This window comes from Megalops cyprinoides, chromosome 23, assembly GCF_013368585.1.
Source record: "Megalops cyprinoides isolate fMegCyp1 chromosome 23, fMegCyp1.pri, whole genome shotgun sequence".
NCBI classification, from domain to species: domain Eukaryota; kingdom Metazoa; phylum Chordata; class Actinopteri; order Elopiformes; family Megalopidae; genus Megalops; species Megalops cyprinoides.
In genome coordinates, this window is record NC_050605.1 from 24,185,950 (window position 1) to 24,204,452 (window position 18,503).

At 47.5% G+C, this 18,503-nt stretch overlaps 1 protein-coding gene across 2 annotated transcripts; it reads right to left on the reverse strand.

The window, feature by feature from the left end:
- Positions 1-810: 810 nt before the first annotated feature.
- Positions 811-17,942, reverse strand: LOC118770515 (suppressor of tumorigenicity 7 protein homolog). Of its 2 annotated transcripts, none has more exons than XM_036518240.1 (16): positions 17,868-17,942; positions 14,561-14,596; positions 8,331-8,413; positions 7,331-7,490; positions 6,985-7,039; positions 5,807-5,922; positions 5,572-5,647; positions 5,160-5,314; positions 4,553-4,650; positions 4,192-4,306; positions 3,538-3,610; positions 3,247-3,349; positions 2,914-3,064; positions 2,062-2,154; positions 1,213-1,352; positions 811-1,116 (listed from the first exon to the last, which is right to left on the reverse strand). In XM_036518240.1, exons 1-16 carry the CDS (start codon positions 17,911-17,913, stop codon positions 1,021-1,023), a joined length of 1,596 nt encoding a protein of 531 aa, XP_036374133.1. In that variant the 5' UTR covers positions 17,914-17,942; the 3' UTR covers positions 811-1,020. The 2 variants fall into 2 exon arrangements, with proteins under 2 accessions (XP_036374133.1, XP_036374132.1); XM_036518239.1 differs by having other exon boundaries at positions 1,213-1,355.
- Positions 17,943-18,503: the final 561 nt, after the last annotated feature.

Here is an 18,503-nt window from a genome sequence, read left to right on the forward strand (position 1 = left end):
GTTTCAGAATGAAATGAGACAGTGAAGTCACCCTGGGATCAGGCTGGGGGAGAGGACATGTTCCCTGCAACACCCCGTCAACTGGGCACAAGCTGAACTAACAAAAGTGTAGTCTAACGACTGTAACCTGTTTGCCAATTTTAAAAGGCATATAAGGGTCAAAAATGCACCTGACAATCAAATCAGTGCAAGTTCAGTGCAAAAAGTAATCTTGAGAGGTTTGTTCAAAACTGGCAGAAAAAGGAAAGTACAGAGAAGGAAAACTAGACTGGTTCCCTGTATCTAACATGATGAAGAGTGACTGATGGCACTTATCTTTTGAGTCTAGAAAAGGAGACTTTGAGGATTTGATTGAGGTATTTGGAGTGAATACAGTGAACTACAGTAAGTTCCATCACAAGAGTACATTGGAACTTAGGTAAATGTTACTGTCACACCTACTGGAGTATTTTTACTTAGTTACTGATGTATGGAATCAGTTGTCAGACCCTTACAGTGTTTAGGACCACACTTGATTCCACACCAGTTCTAGTTATAACAACCTGCTGTCACCATTAAACTAATGTCCTTTAGATAAAGAAGTCAAAGGCAAAACAAATGAGGCTAAAGAAAGCGTTTGTGTGCGAACATGTTAATGACCTACAAAGCAGTGGCATTAAGAGGAGGAGCTCTTGCAGTGTCACTGATAAACCAGCAGGCATCAGTCTTCCTACACAACACCATCTCCACAGAGCCTACAGGCTCCACCCCAGCTTCTCCTCCACAGACAGACTTACATTAGGACAGGAAAACCATTAAATTGCAGCAATACACAAATGTCTTTATTTTCACTGTCCATTTCCAGCTTTTCTGTATGAAGCCAAGTGATCGCCATCTTTTTTCCGTACAACCCCTCAACGTTCACATGAGAAGAAATAGTCGAACTTGTTTTCCCTTTTCCCTTTCTCCCATCATGCCATGTTTTGTAGTCCATAACAGTCCAGGAACTTGGAGTTAAAGCGTCAGCAGTCCTTTCTGGTGCTAGATGCGTGTGAGCTGGTGCCAGAGGCTGGATGGCAGGATGCTCTCCACCTTCTCCATGACGAAGTTCAGTGGCGCAAACAGCGTACTGAGGAACTGCCAACACAATCACACAGCAGGGTCAGCGCACACCCCAGCAGCACAGTGCTAATGGTTACCGACAGGGACACTGTGCTGGTGGAGGACACTCACCGCTTTAGCAAAGACGCCCATGAGCTCAGGGAACTGGTGTGTGAGGAGGGCCAGCATGGCGGTGAAGGAGCAGAGGCCGGCGGTGAAGAGGATGAAGAAGGGCAGCTCCTTCTTAGGGTACACCGACACCTCGTGGAACACTGCTTACACACAGCAAGGAGATGGGGGAGGGTCAACTACACACAGCGCAAACTACACCCACACACAGCTACACACTGTGCAAACTACACCCACACACAGCTACACACAGCGCAAACTACACCCACACACAGCTACACACAGCGCAAACTACACCCACACACACCTACATAGAGCGCAAACTACACCCACACACAGCTACACACAGCGCAAACTACACCCACACACAGCTACACACAGCGCAAACTACACCCACACACAGCTACACACAGCGCAAACTACACCCACACACCTACATACTGCAGTCAAAATACACACAGCACAAACCCCACACACACACACACACAACTCCACACAGCGCAAACTAGACTTGCAAACAACTACACACAGCACAATCAAACTACACTCACACACAAATACACACAGTACAAACTACACCCACACATGTACTAGTGTGAGCGAATACAGTACACACTATAACACCACCTACACCTAAACCACTCAATTACACCCACACACATAACTACATACAATACAGTAAAATGACACCAGTCAAGTACTTACAAAATCATCAAAACTACACCACTTAACAATCAGTGGGGTCAAATTTCAAAGCTATTTTTCTTGCCTTTACACTCTTTCACACAGAGCAATAAGCACATTAATTGTTTTCTTGTGGTTCTCTCTGTGAGAATGTGGGGAATCTCTTACTGGGTAGCAGCTCTCTGTCCGCTGTCTCTGTGCATATGGGGTATGGGTAGAAGAGGTGGCCTTTCTCCAGAGGATAGGGAATCATCCTGAAAGCTGGGGGAGAAGCAGCAACAAAAAGCTTCATATTATAATGTGGAAAAGGACCAAAACAAGGAAATACAGTTACAGAGTCATACAGAAAGAGCATACTTCAACACACAGGGAAACCCGCCTAACGCCACAGACAGCACAGTAAGGAAACACACACTGACTGTAACAGCTCAGAGACTGGAACCGTCTTCGTGCAGAGATCAGACCGGCTAAATCTGTCTTCCTCCCTAAATCCCTCTTTTATGAGGTTGCCTTGCCTCTCAGTGGTTAACTTGTTTGGGTGAATTTCATTGATTTTGGTTTTATCAGTGTCTATTTAATAAATATTTTACTTCTATTTTTTAAACTCATTTAAAAATGTTATTCATTTTTGGTTTATCATTGTCATATGACATATTTTACCTTCCACTCTTTACATAGGTTACATAGGTCCTCATTTCTTTTATAATTGTCATTTCCTGTTTGTTTTTATCCTTCTATGTAAAGAATCTTGCACTAAATGTCAGAAAGGTGCTATAAAAATAAAGTTGTCATTACTCTTATTATTAATCAGATTGTGATTTAATAATGAGACACAGTGATTCATAAAAAAGGTGATAAAAACTGTGATGATGTGATAATGTGACATTATGATGTAATACTGAAACACTGATGCGATAATGTCACATTATGACGTAATAATGACACAGTGATGTGATAATGTGACATTATGATGTAATAATGGCACAGTGATGTAATGATGACACAGTGGCGGGTACTCACTGCCCTCCCAGGTGCAGTGCAGCAGGTTGAGTGCTCCCTCCACCCTCTTCCAGTGCTGCAGGTGGAAGAAGGCGTAAGCCACCGCCTCGCTGTCGCCCCTCTTCAGGATGTGCTCCGGGGGCAGGATCAGACTCTTCATCTCTAACAGGTACTGAAGGGGGCGGGTCAGGGCGGGGTCCAGCAGGGTGGGGTCAGGTGGATTAGGGTGGGAAAGGGCAGGGTAGGGGGAAGGGTGGGTGAGGTGGGGGGCAGGGCAGACACACAGACACACGGTCATTCCACTGCACGGCGACGCAGTCAGCAGCAGATGTTACGGTTGGCGGCTCGGCTCACTTTGGGGACGTGTGGGTTGAACTCCACCGCTCGATGAATGGCCTCTACCGCGTTCATCTCCGCCGTACTGAGGCCCCGCCGAGACGCCGCCTCCGGAGAGAACCTGGGGGGGGCAGGGGGGTGCATGAGGGGGGGCAGGTACACCTGGGTGAAGCAGTGAGCACCTTTTTTTACTGCCTGCTTCCCTGTTTCATTGTCTGTATCAGAGGGTCATGTGTCCTGCGATGTAGAGAAGTCACTACTGACTACTCCACTTACTCTCCAGCTGATCTGAGATCAGCCCACACTTACCTGTCTGACACACCCCTGGCTTTCAGAAGGGCCGCAGTGTAGCATATGGTTGCAGATTTGGGTAAACTGATATCTGTGAAAATTCAAAAATACCATACATATTTACTGGAGCAAAATCACTTAGAGCATCCCACTGTCAATGTGTTCAGACAACGGAACCAGAGACAAGTTTAAATATTTGAAATATGGCATTAAAATAATCAGACTCGCCCTCGCCCTCGCCCTCGCCCTCGCACTCGCACTCGCCCTCGCCCTCGCCCTCGCCCTCGCCCTCGCACTCGCCCTCGCACTCGCCCTCGCCCTCGCCCTCGCCCTCGCCCTCGCCCTCGCCCTCGCCCTCGCCCTCGCCCTCGCCCTCGCCCTCGCCCTCGCACACTCGCCCTCGCACTCGCCCTCGCCCTCGCCCTCGCCCTCGCCCTCGCACTCGCCCTCGCACTCGCACACTCGCACTCGCCCTTGCACACTCGCCCTCGCCCTCGCCCTCGCCCTCGCCCTCGCCCTCGCCCTCGCCCTCGCCCTCGCCCTCGCCCTCGCACTCGCCCTCGCACTCGCACACTCGCACTCGCCCTCGCACACTCGCCCTTGCACTCGCCCTCGCACTCGCCCTCGCACTCGCCCTCGCCCTCGCCCTCGCCCTCGCACACTCGCACTCACCGTCGTACTTGGCCAGCACCGCCTGAACGTCAGCATAGGCCTGCAGATCCAACAGCGCCTCCAGCAGGTTCTCGTGGATATTGAACATACTGAGGAGAGGGAACTCCTTCATTAACTGGAAAACATACAGCTGTTGTTACATGTAATACCCCAGAGGGTGGCACTCAAACCCACAGCATCAAATCTGAAGGACTCACCCCTCCTGGCCCCACATTCTGCAGCCTGGGTGACACTGAGGTTTGATGAATATGACATCAATGTGCTACATTAATGATGCAGGTGGTTATGATGTGAGTGTGCGCTCAGGGCTGTCGCTGGGTTGGACTCACTGGGCGGTTCCCTCAGTCTCAGAGATACTCACATCTCTCATCATTTTGACCGCCTCCCGGGTTCTGCCCAGCTTCCTGGAGCACATGGCCAGTCTTCTCTTAGTGTAAACCACTACATTTGTGTCCCTTCCTGCAAGAGACACACGGCGATACAGGCGCTCCAGCGAGGCATCTGAGAGCAGGTCTGCAGGTGTGTACACATGCATTTCTGTGACTGTATGAACGCACATGTGTGTTTGTGTGTATGTGTGTGCGTGTACGTTTGTGTGTGTGTGTGCCTGCATGTGTGTTTGTATGTATGTGCGTGTGTGTGGGTGTGTATGTGTGTCTGCGTGTGTGTGTGTGTGCATGTGTGTGTGTCTGCATGCGTGTGTGTGTCTGCATGCGTGTGTGTGTCTGCATGCGTGTGTGTGTGTGTGTGCGTGCGTGTGTGTGTCTGCATGCGTGTGTGTGTGTCTGCATGCGTGTGTGTGTGTGTGTGTGCGTGCGTGTGTGTGTCTGCATGCGTGTGTGTGTGTCTGCATGCATGTGTGTGTGTGTGTGTGTGTCTGCATGCGTGTGTGTGTGTGTGTGTGTGTGTGTGTGTCTGCATGCGTGTGTGTGTGTGTGTGTGTGTGTGTGTGTTACAGGAGCACTCACTGTGCTGTGCTTCGTACTGCGCTCCGTGGTGCTGCAGCTGCTGGCTGTGTCTGTAGCAGCTCTCCCCGGCTCTCAGCGCCTGTTTGAAGAGTTTCTCAGCCTCCGCGATGGTGGTGGCCTCCTCCTCCGCCAGCAGGATGTAGGCTGTGGCACACCTGCGGAACAGCTACTGATTCAGCATTGCATGTACTGGGTGTCTGTACATCACAGAGGCTACATCTCTACCACAACATCAACATCCCTAACACAGAGACTCCCTCCCTAACACAGAGACTCCGTCCCTAACGCAGAGACTCCCTCCCTAACGCAGAGACTCCCTCCCTAACGCAGAGACTCCCTCCCTAACACAGTGTCTCCGTCCCTAACACAGTATCTCAGTATCTTTGGCACAGCATGTGAGGGCTGTACGCACTCTTCGAGCTCCAGGGTCTCGTGTGCAGCGGAGACTCGGGCCTGTGGGTTCCTCTCCCTCCAGGCTTTCTGCATTACTGCGAACACAGAGAGAAAAGAGGGCCGTTACACACAGCAACTTCACGCAGCAACTTCACACTCTCGCTTAAATGTAAAACTGGGCCTCGGTTGGATTAAATACGGCCCTGAATCTGCACACCCCGCTGCCTGCGAGGGAGAGCAGGAGGAGGTCTTACTGGCATCGGCAGGCCGCAGGCGGTCTGAGTCGCAGGTGAAGAAGGTTTGGTGGTCCTGCGCGGAGAGGTTCATGTCGTAGTAGGTGAGGGGTTCTCGGCCCGTAACCCACGTATACCTGACAGAGACAGGCAGCGGTTGTCACGGTCTGGGGTCAATGCTAAACCTGCTCTGGCTCAGGGAGAATTCCGCAGTGGGAGCACGCTCCCTTTTGCACCAGCTGAGCTCTAAATTATTTCCATTTGATGGAGATCCAAACTGAATATGTTCATAATGTAACAGTTAACATTTAACAGGTGGGGCATTTAAAATAAATGTATTTTTCAATTTATTTTCATCATTTTTACTCATGCCTACCTCTAAACCCCTGGGACACTTGGCATGGTCATATGATATATGATATCCAATAGATGATTTAAAAGGTCATATCAATTAGGATTTACATAAGATGAGATAAAATAATGTGATAATAATAATAACAATAATAATAATAATAATGTGTAATAATGAGATAAACAAACACATCAGGACTCACTGGTCCAGTCCAGACCCCTCCGCATTCAATGCACTTTCACAGAATTTCAAGCAGGCCTGACGGCCGTGTATCATACAGGGAAAATTCTCATGTGTGTAAAACACCGCTCGTCTACAGTTTCTCCCAGTGCAGACAGACAGAAACTCTACGCTGCAATCAGTACATTACCCAGCATGCCTCTGCATTAAATAAGGGAAATTTCAGGCCCCGATACTCTCACTGGCTCTAATTTGCCGGAACTCTGCAGGAATTTAATGCAGTAAGGTTATGAGACTGACTGGGGAAAGTATTTTCACTGAGCGAGGGAGGGAAGGAGGGGGAGAGATGGGGGTTCATCTTATTCGGTTCACTTCTGTTCCCCTTGTGGTTCAGATGGTGTTATCAGACGTGAGACACTGTGACTGGCTGACTGGAACTACAGCTGTATGCAGAATGCAAATTACTGAAAGTGGATGTGCTAACAGAGGCTGGCCTGATAACAGCTGGTAGGTAGGACAGTTCATATGCCAACAACAGGACACAGGAGCTCAGGGTGACAGAGGGGTGGGAGAGCTGGGACCAGGAGCACAGGAGAGAGAGACAGGCAGACAGGGAGTGAGAGAGGGAGAGAGCAAAGAAAGACAGTGGGGATGGAGAGATACTAACCTGTTATACTCTGCTCCTCGGAACAGGTTCAGTGGATTTCTCCACACTTTACATTCTAAGAGAGTGACACAAACCAGCGTTATAGAGGGACAGCAGCACTGACACAGACCTCTGAGGGCTGACCGGTCTGTACTCCTGAAAACATAACAGAAACAGCCTCTTCTTTGCCAGCGATTGTACTTTCAATACACATTTACATCACTGATACTGATCAAGCCTTCAATATGACTGTATTGTGTTTGTTATTAAAATCCATTAGTTGCGAGTGTTGTGACCACCGACACGGAGCCACCCCCTGAGGAGTAACAGAAATATGAGATGAACGTCACAGCAGCCCCTCTCTTACCCGACACATTTTGTCGATTGGAGTCTGTGTCTCCGTTACTGGCACCGGAGCTGCTGGGAGAGCTGTTGTCCACACCGCCCAGCAGAGGGCGCAAGTGGCTCACTGACACTTGCTCAATGAAGGAGGTCCCGTACTTCCTGAAGTACCACCACTCAAATATCTGCATGGACAAAGCATTCAGCCAATGAGCAAACTGGAGTGAATAATAATGATCTGTAATTGTTCAAAAAAAAAAAAATCAGTTTTGAACAGGGTGCATTTTTGACGTTGTGAGGTTGACGGTTCAGAGTAAATACAAGCTTGGACTCCTACACAACCCTCATGAATATGGTGTCTATGCTGGAAAAAGGCTTAATTTGACATTCAAATAAACCTAGAGAGGCTTTCCATAGATAAAGATCCTCACAAACAGAGGCAGATGTAAGCAAATCAGGGCTGAGTAAAATATGGATTTAAACAAACAGTATGATCATCACTGGCTGGGTGTCGGGATCTTAGAATGTTTTTCAGCTTAACGAAGCCCTCCACCAGGGGGGTCAGAGAGCTTACATCCAGCATGCCATCATCCATACAGCTGGGGATTTAGTGAAGGAATTTTAAGCACTCTGCTCAAGTGTACAACAGAGGGGGGAATCAAACTAACAGCCTTCTGGTTATAAGCCCAAACCCTTAACACAGGGTCACACTGCTGCCTGTATCTGAGCTGCCTCTGAGGGCATGCTGTGGGACACAGCTCCTCAACCTGAAGCTGCTTCCTGTAAAAGCGGGACACCTTCCGACAAACAAGAGTACTCCAAAGAGGGACTTGAACCTGCAACTTTAAGGTCCTATAATTTAAGGTCCCTATAAACTGCTCTCAAAAAGATTCAGGTTCATGGTGCACTTGTCACCTTTATGCAATAGGGTTAGGATAAGGGTTAGCATTACAATTAGCATTAGGGTTAACCTTGTCTGAAAAGAAACACTAATGAGCCAATAGATTGATTAAAACAGAACTCACCAAGATGAGGCCGGATATTAACGATGAGGTCCCTGTCAAAGCCACGTAAAACTTGGGGGTCAAAGTGTTGAGAAACATGCTGACTAATGGTGAGAGAGAGGGGGGGGGGGGGGAGGGGGCAGAGAGAATGTTTTATTCAATGGTAATACTGCGATCAATTCAACAGCAGGCAACACACAAATAAACATAAATGTAGTGAATTAAATCAAAGATGTGAACGTTATCACTGTGAATCATATCACTGTGCAATGCATAAGAACTATATTGTCATTAAAAAATTGTCATTTTAGCAGACACTTATCCAGAGTGACTTACAGTTTCGTTTTGTTTTTTTACAATGTTATTTATTGATACAGCTGGATATTTACTGAGGCAACTGTGGGTTAAGTACCTTGCCCAAGGGTACAGCAGCAGTGCACCAGCAGAGAATTGAACCAGCAACCCTTTGGCTACAAGTCCTGCTGCTTACACACTATGCTACACTGATGCCCACACTTCACTCACACACCAAGCCCTTAGCCCAGCTAGTTTGGACCGGTGAGCTTTTTGCTTCTGTCTGCATGGGGGACTCTGAATGCTGGAATGTGTTTGAATGCACAGACACTCTACCAGAACCAAAACCCAACAGCAGTCATTAAAGCTCCCAGTTCCTCAGAATCAAACAGAGACAAACCTAACGCCCACACCTACGAGCACATCCCAGTCTGAGCAGCCCGTCCCTGCACATTACACTCGTGATCAGAGACGGACAGCAGTCAATGATACGTGCCGACTCAGCAGGAAAGGCTGGTTCTGTCATCTGTAATTTGTCTGATGGAAGTGTGCTTAGGCTATTAAGCGCTCTGATTCACCACTAAAAGTAACTCTAATGCACTGTGGGTCAATTTAGGAAAAGATCAAACCCTCAAGTGTAGTTTCCACACAGAAAAGCAACTGCAAGAGCTGGGGACATTTGGAAAGTTACTGGATACATGGACCAATAAAAATGCTACAAAATTCCCCACGGGCTGACCTCTCACCTCTTACCTCTGATCACTGGACAGTCCTCTGACCTCAGCGCTGACCTCTGCCCTTTGGGGCAGCTAGCTGCCTGCCTGTACGCAGATTACCGCACCCATGTCGGGAATTACAACTAGCCATCGACCCTCCAAACAGGACGGAGGCTGTTTCTCTTCTTTGTGTTCGATAAGAAAAGCGAGCTGTGATTAGTTGTTGCATATGAAGGGACTGTCAGAGTAATGAAACTCAGCGGAACTCTCCCTGGAGATCTCCCAGAATTCCCCAGGCACCCCTGACCTTTCCCTGCCCAATTAAACATGATGCAAATTATCTTTATGAACCAAAATAAATGAATGCACAAAACCAGCCTCTGCAGAAATAGGCGGAAGAGAACAGAAGCAGAGAAAAACTCTTTATCGTCAGGGAAACACACCAGCTGTATGTGATGGGGTGAAAGCCCAGGATATCTTTCTTCCTAGAGTGTGTCTTATTATGTCTGAATTTTATCGAATGGGTTGGCAGCTTTGACCCTGGAACAGGGCACTGAATGCACTTCTGTTTAATCCAAAACCATAAATGACTCAATGGTTCCCATCACAGAATTCTGCTCTGACTGTACTTGCATACATGGCTGATTGAAATATATTCCGTTTCAAGTATTTCAGGCAAAAGTAATAAAAAGTTCAGTGAAACAGGCTCTCAATGATCAACATGTACATAAAACTACAAAACATTCCATTCATTATAAAAGGATATTTATCAAAGACGGGCTTTATTAATGACATGCTGGAGAGTATAGTGACTCTTTGAGGAGTTTTCACATTAACCACAGATCAGTGTGCTGGTTGTTATAGATCTGTTTTATGCATCTAAAACTACCTATGCACAATATCTGTCTTCGAGCAGATAATATGACAAAAATAGCCATAGTCAGCAGTTAGCACAGAAACACAGCACTGTACCACTCTGCAGCATGAGGGCGTGTAGCCAAGGCAACAGAGAAAGCTGGTACCGGGCAGGAGCGCTGCCATTACCAAACAGCCAGCAAATACATAACACACCACCTCGAGGAGGCCCAGAAGCACATTCACCTGTCACGTATCAATCCCACATAGAAGATCCCGTCAGATACTAATTCCATATGAAGGATCCTTTCACCTTTTAATCCCACATCAGCAAACCAGCCACGTTTTAACTTCCCCCCAAAAAACAAGCTCTCAGTACTAAGCCCCAACAAAGGACACTCCGTGTACTCAACCCACAAATAGGATCCTGCCATGTATCAATCCCCACACAGGAACAGCCAGGTCATCTGATTGGGATGTTCCGGTGCAGGGGGTGTGAAAAACAGGGGCTAGCTGTGAGTGAGTGTGTGGGAGGGTTGCCTTCACTCCACTCCAGCACTCCTCTGTGAGTGAGTGTGGGGTAAGGGTTGCCTTCACTCCACTCCAGCACTCCTCTGTGAGTGAGTGTGGGGTAAGGGTTGCCTTCACTCCACTCCAGCACTCCTCTGTGAGTGAGTGTGGGGAGGGGTTGCCTTCACTCCACTCCAGCACTCCTCTGTGAGTGAGTGTGGGGTAAGGGTTGCCTTCACTCCACTCCAGCACTCCTCTGTGAGTGAGTGTGGGAGGGTTGCCTTCACTCCACTCCAGCACTCCTCTGTGAGTGAGTGTGGGGAGGGGTTGCCTTCACTCCACTCCAGCACTCCTCTATGAATGCAGAGATTGCTGTGGGGAAACAAGCCAAGTTGTACACAACAGGGTTTCATAAAGGCCAGCATCTGCGACATCACCTCCTCACTCATCTCTGGCTGTTGCCTTTATCCAGGAGAGAAAGAGAAATGAGCATTTCACTCCCTCTAAAAATGGCTCATGTCATCTCGTACTGAATCTGGCAACCCAAGTCAGAAACACATGGGACCACCCCTCTAAAGGCCATCACTGTCCCAGAATAACATGTAATTAAGAAAGCACAGGGATTAAAAAACCCCCACAGCAACAGGGCAACCCATTAGATCCTGGTAAGAGCCATAATACACCCGCATGCATAATTAATAGTAAAATGGGAAATGCATTATTTACAGCTACAAAGCGCCTGAGGAGCCCGTTTCCATTCCCTCCAGCACTCCAATCCTCCACCAGGCTCTGCCCTTTGTGATGAACTCATTCTCCTTATTAAGTATTGAGTATGTTTCTTATTACGTGCTGAGGCATCTCCTTAGTGACACAACATTTTGAGTTTGCTGGAGGCCGCAGCGAATGACACCGAAGTGTGTGAGAAAAGGAGAGCTTGCTTAAAACTGCCTCTCCAAATTAAACAACATCAACATTAGACTCAATATTACATGACCTTTATGGAATTTAGCAGATACTCTTATGCAGTGTAACTTACATAGGTTACACGTTTTACATGGACATTTAAGTTTACAAGTACATTACAAGTACCTTTCCCAAGTGCAAGACTTGTTTAAGATCAAATCACAAAAAATCACAGTCCACCAGTATCCGACCAGCTGAAGAAAAACACTGAAAACTTTCAGCTTAAGCCTGTCTCAGACATTCATATTTATACAACAGTATTCTCACACAGTAAGGCAATAAGAACAGGTGAATAAGTATCACCAATTTCACTCTAGGACTTTTATCCGTGACAAAGTAAACAGTGTGCAAAGTGATGAGGCTTTCAACAGTGCGTTAGCATTCCAAATTGTCATGACTGGGTAGATATTAGCACAGGCATGTCACTGTTCTACACAGAAAAATCTCTCGTTGACTCTTAAAGCTTCTGAAAAGCTAATGATCTGTGTGCTTTCACTCTCAGCCAAGCTCCACAAACACACAGTAATCCGTATTAATGGAGATGCAGGCAAACCGTGCTTAACGCCACTAGCATCGAACTTCAGCTGAATACTGTGGGATGAAGCTGCTGACAGCAGCATGCTGGTATGGAGCCTTTCTTTCGCTCACAGTCACATTCTCTCCACAAAAATCTCCTCGGGCCAAAACCTGTTTGTTTAAACTAGGCATGGCTCTTCTTTGAGTACAACGCCTCAACTTTTGGAAGCGTATCTAAGGAGACGGGGAGTCTATAGAAACAGAAGTGAGCAGGACAGCGGGATAGCTACCAGGGTCAAGGGTCAAATCAAGACTGAAAGTCAATCCACTCACAATGCGCTTTTCGATTTAACTTTGAGGAACAAGTGCAACCAAAGAGTCTCCTTTTGTGTAAAACATGTAAAGATGCAAAACTGCTATAAATGGCTAAGGGCCGAGCGTGACCCACTCTGCAGACCGAGCGAGCGATGAGGATCCTGCCCAGCTTCGGCTGGGAGGTCTGGGTTTCACTGCACACCAGAGTCCGGTCAGACCCGCAGCAAAGTCCAGTCAGAGCCTCCGGTCAGAGCCACAGAGTCCGGTCAGAGCCACAGAGTCCGGTCAGAGCCACAGAGTCCGGTCAGAACCACAGAGTCCGGTCAGAGCCACAGAGTCCGGTCAGAACCACAAAGTCCGGTCAGAGCCACAGAGTCCGGTCAGAGCCTCCGGTCAGAACCACAGAGTCCGGTCAGAGCCACAGAGTCCGGTCAGAGCCGCTGCCCGTAGGGGAGCAAAGCTTTAAGGTTTCATTTCCTTTTCTTCATGCTCTCACTGCTCAGTTTCGTTTGGCGCTCTGGGAACAGGAGCACCCCTCCCACTGTCAGACACGGAGAGCCAGGACTGAATTACTGAATTACCCTCTTAAACCACAGGAATGAACTGAAATATCGTATTAAATCATGGGAATTAACTGAATTATCTTCTTATTCATTCCATCCATTTCCTTTCTGTATCTGTAGACCACTAACAGTAAAAAGACCTGAATCCCAGGTTCCTCCCCTTCAGCGGGAGCAGACATCCTGTCCTGTCCCATAAGCCCCTCTGTGCTGGAGGCTCCGACAGCTCGGAGACGCCAGGCCCTGCTGGAGACACATCAGCACGCTGCCTGCTTCTCTGTCTTGTGAGAGGACTGTTGACTAATTAAGGAAACTCTCTCTAACTCTGTCTTAATCACTTAATTAAGCTCTACAGTGTTCTTCTACATGTTTTCGAGCCAGTTCAGCTCAAATGTAATTGCAACCCAGAACAGTCAACGGTCACATGCTACACTAAAAATACAAATGCCTGATCCCGACGTACTGCAAATAAAAGAGTCAGTCTGGCACCACAGCCATGTGAATTCAGTTAGATAATTAGATGACTACAAATAGTCTACATTCACTGTCTCAGGAAAAGGCTTTATACTGTAAACTGACAGTGTATTACACACCTTTCAGGACCTTTCCCACAGATACAGAGAACGGTCATGAGAGGTGTGTGAAAGTAAACGTCTGAGGGATGGGAGCTGTACAGCGGAACAGGACAGCACCTGCAGATCATACATCACTGGAGAGAAAAGATAAACACGAATAGAAAATCCTGTTTTCTAATGCAAAGCACTCATGCAAAACCATTACACACCTGCATGGAAATACTCCACTGCTAACAACGGAGCCCAGTGCCAAACACACTGTTAACAAAACAGCTCAGCACTATACACAGTCCAGCGCAGGACTGAGCCTCTCCTGCTAACAGAGCCCAGCGCTAAACTGACTGTCTCCTGCTAACAGAGCCCAGCGCTAAACTGACTGTCTCCTGCTAACAGAGCCCAGAGCTCCTGTCTAAAATAAATGCATCAGGTGTAACAGAGCAGAGGAGGGGCAACAGACAGCAGGAAGGAGAGAGCAGAGATGGAGAGATGGAGGGAGGGAGAGAGAAGGAGAGATGGAGGGAGGGAGAGAGACAGGGGAGAGAGAGATGAAGAGCTGTGGGCAGCAGAAGGGAGAAAGGGCATGTACTTTGGATTTTGCATCACTGGTGACTATCACTGATCCTTTGTGCAAAATGATGAGACCCAGAGTCTGGGAAGCAAACTCCCAAAAACACAAAGTAGAGAGAGAGAGGGAGAGAGAGGGAGAGAGGAGTGAGGGAGAGAGGGAGAGAGGGAGAGACAGAGAGGGAGAGAGGGAGAGAGGGAGAGAGAGGGAGAGAGGAGTGAGGGAGAGAGAGAGAGAGAGAGAGAGGGAGAGAGGAGTGAGGGAGAGAGGGAGAGACAGAGAGGGAGAGAGGGAGAGAGAGAGGAATAAGGGAAACACGCTTTGACTTAGCACAATAGGATACACAGATGGCACAAGCAGGAACGGTTTAGGTGTTACTTACGTGAGGACTCTGTGCTGAACATGGCTGCACCAGGCACTGTGGGGAGAGGAGAGGGGGGTGAGGGGGACAGGAGTGGGGGTCGGTGTGGGGGGGCCGGAGAGGCGATGGTAAGCAGGCAGCTACACCGCGGGGATCATCAGAGCAGAGCCGGTCTCAGGCTGCTCCACGATCCTCTCTCAGCTACCAGCAACTGCTCCACATATCCCGCAGCAAACACCAGCCATCCAATGCAGAACCACGCATGCAAAAACACTGCTGTCCAAAACAGAACCATGCATGCAAAAACACTGCTGTCCACTGTGTGGAAAAGGCACCCAGGAAAGCTGAGCACGTGTGTGTGTGTGTGCTCAGATTCAGGCCACAGCGCAGGGAACAGTGAAACTCTCCCTCCCTCTCCCTCTCTCCCTCTATCTCTTTCTCTCCCTCTCTCTCTCCCTCTCTCTTTCTCTCCCTCTCTCCCTCCCTCTCTCTCCCTCCCTCTCTCTCAGCGATGTGCACACTATACTCAGTGAAGCTCAGACGCTGCAATGCTCCGGCTTCCTGGTGAGACAGCAGCGTGCGCTACAGTGTAAAATACGCTGTGACGTCAGGCCATCACACAGGAATAACTGGTGGGTTTTGGGGGGGGGGGGGGGGGGGCAATCAGTGAGGCACAAAAAAGCACTCATGCACACACTATCACACACGCGCACACTATACAGTACCTGTATTTCTAAGAACAAAACTATTAAAACATTTATACCCACAAAGAATATTCATTCATGCACTGTACTTCCTTAATAGGTATCAAATGTCATAACCCAGCAATAATGAATTAATTTGATTCTCACCGTACCATATATATCTCTCTCCTTTTATACATTATACATATCCACATCTTCTGATTTTCTGGATAAAAAATAACAATAAGGATGATTTACATACTTTTGGAAGGTTAAAAACAAAAGGCAGGAGAGCGCATAAAAACCAATAAGGTCAAAATAAAGCCAACAGAATAAAGGAAAAGCAATACTTTAAATTCTGCATATTTCAGAGAGAGCCAGGCCCCTGATCAGAGCCAATGAGATTACGTTATGAAAGGAGGTAATTTTACACACGACTGCGTGTGGCAGCAAATTCAAAAATGAGCTCCTTATATCAGACCATGTCGCTTTGATGAGGACAATTACCAGCAAAGCTGGTTATCTCATCAGGGTTGCTAGGCAACTGAAAAAAAGCAGAAAATGAGTGCTGCCCATCTTCAGAGATGGAACAGGCAACAGTGGTAAAACGCACTCTTTCATGTGTGAGGTCTTCACCAAAACCCGTTTATGGCTGCACCATAGATCTGCAGGAGTCTGTGTGCTGTAAGGTAGAGTGGTCTATGCCCTGAATGTGCAGGAGTCTGTGTGATGTAAGATAGTAGTCTACACCAGGGATGTGCAGGACTGAGTGTGCTGCATGTTACTTTAACAGAAGACTTAGGGAACATACTTTTGGTGGCTTTTTCCTGTCAAAATAAAGACTAAATGAATGAATAAAATACAAGTGGGTTGAGTCTGAGGAATCAATGAACCAAAATAAACAAATAAATGAATATTTGAAAATGAAAAATAAACTATTTTGTACATTCATTTATTTCTTCTTATTTATGCCTCTATTGTTGTGTGTTTACCTTTTGATAAAATGCATATTAGCATTGCGAGGAGTGTGGTTTGAAGGAGACCTCATCTCAGGAGAGCGATGCTTGATTAGGCTGCCTGGCGTGTGGCAGAATTAGCCACTAACGACCAGCGAATTTCACTTTCATAGGATGGCCATGAATTATTCATCAAGTACTCATTGTGAGCATTTTATGACACCACTGAGTGGGCCAGTGAAGGCTACTGATTGGCCAGATACACTGGCATCTTACACAGAGCTCTTGCTGTTATAGCTGGTGCACGTCTGCATCTACAGCTAGAAAAAAAGCTGCTGGTTATTCTAATGGTCTAACTGGTCTCCACTAGCTGGCCAGGTTTTATATTAGCTCACAGTCCAACCACATAGAAGATTTAAGGGATGAATAAATTGCATTTCCTCCGGTTTGTTTTAATTATGGCTAGAAAAGTCTTCCAATGAGCATGTTAGCTATGTCTGTCCATTGAAATGTGCCATCATGCAAACAGCATTTCATAGCCAGAGTGACTGAGGGACTTGCATTGCTTTGTAGTAGCACCTGCTGTGAAATTGTTGTCTGTGTGAACTGTGTGTCTTGCTGTGAACTCAGTATTTCATCACAAATAAGATCACCGCCTGAACCAGGCCTCCTCATGGAGACTCCCACACTCTGACTGCGTGGCCACACGCCTGGTACTCCAAATCACTCGTTAGTAATCCAGTGCTTAGGCTGCAAGTCATTCACCGGCTCAGTACGTTTGCTAAGATTAAGTCCTGGGCAGCAACAAAGACCAGAAAGCTGGGGATCTTCAAGAGGCAATATAAATAAATATAATATATAATATAAAACCACTGTACTTTCATACTGAATATTTCAGCTGTACTGTTTTTGTGGACGCTGCAGGCTACATACGGTGGTACATTATGAGGGAACTGAGACGCTGGGTGACCGCGCTACCCTCAGACTCCCTCCTGTTCCGCAGGGCATCTCCTGCGAGCGGCTGCAGGGTTTGGAGGAGGATAGCCAGCGAGGGCCTAATGGGGCAATAACACTGCCTCTATAGAGCTGCGATCTGAGCATCACTCTGCCCGTAGACACACACAGTCCTCAGGTTCGTCTGATAGCTGCACCAGGCAAAGCTCAGTGACAGGCTCATGCTTGAGCGGTCCTTTGATACTCAGCCGTTGGTTTTGGTTTCAAGCACGAACAGATGAACAAGCTGTGAACAAAGACGGACAACAGCAGCTTTGATTACCTACATGGGATCACTGTTCAAAGGCAGCAGAAAACTAGGTCAGAAGATGTGTCTCAACGTCTGCTGCCATCTAATGGTAGAAATCAGAATGATCAGAACTGTTTCGCTAAAGAGACTGCATTCTGCCCACTGTAAGCTTTTAGGTTTTGTTTGGAAAAACTTGATAAACCATTTTAAAATAAATCTCGCTGTTATGACTGTAATGAGCATAAGAAAATTCTAGAGAAAGCACCTAAATAAATTAATCAGGCTGCTCTCTACTCTCACAAAAGAATGGTGGACAGTACAAAAACATGATTCTGTTGGTGATCAGTTTGAAGATTTCAGTGTTGTAACTGTACATCCGGTGTGTTGAGTCCAGTCAGTGTAACAGACAGAAATGCACCCACCAACATCGCAGCCTGATTACTTACGCACAGTTATTCGAAAGCAACCGCAGCCAGGAGTTTCTGTCAGCATGGATCAGGCGAGACAAAAAAAGGAACGCTTCTCCTTCCAGCCTCAGGAACTCTGTGGCTTTGGAGAGAGAGAAAGGGGGACACATTAAACAGGTGCACACTGCCAGCTGCAGTCTGCAGCTGGGCACTCAGAGGGACCAGTACACCAGCTCAGGTTACCACTGTCATGCAGCTTCTAAATAAAAGGGGGGGGGGGGTGCTTCTCACGGAAGGTTCTATAGCATCAAAACACTTAAGTCCACACGAGTACAGCCAGCAAGGAAGAGTGACCCCCCCGCAGGTTTGAGCAGAGCAGGACAAAGGGACGTCTGTAAACTTCCCCTGACAGCTAAGGAAACACAACTGCCCCCTACAGGAAGAACAGAGGAACAGTCTGACTGGCACCTGCTCCTCACATTACACACAGAGTGAAAGAGTGGTCAGACGGTGGTAAGGCTTTCAGTTCCGTCTGGGACGAGTCACACACAGGCAGGACCACACTGTACCCGGACAGCAGCAGTGTTCTGACATCCGTGTGGTAATCACACCTCACTCCGTGTGGTAATCACACCTCATTCCCTCCAGCAATACACAGTCAGTGTCATGTGACAG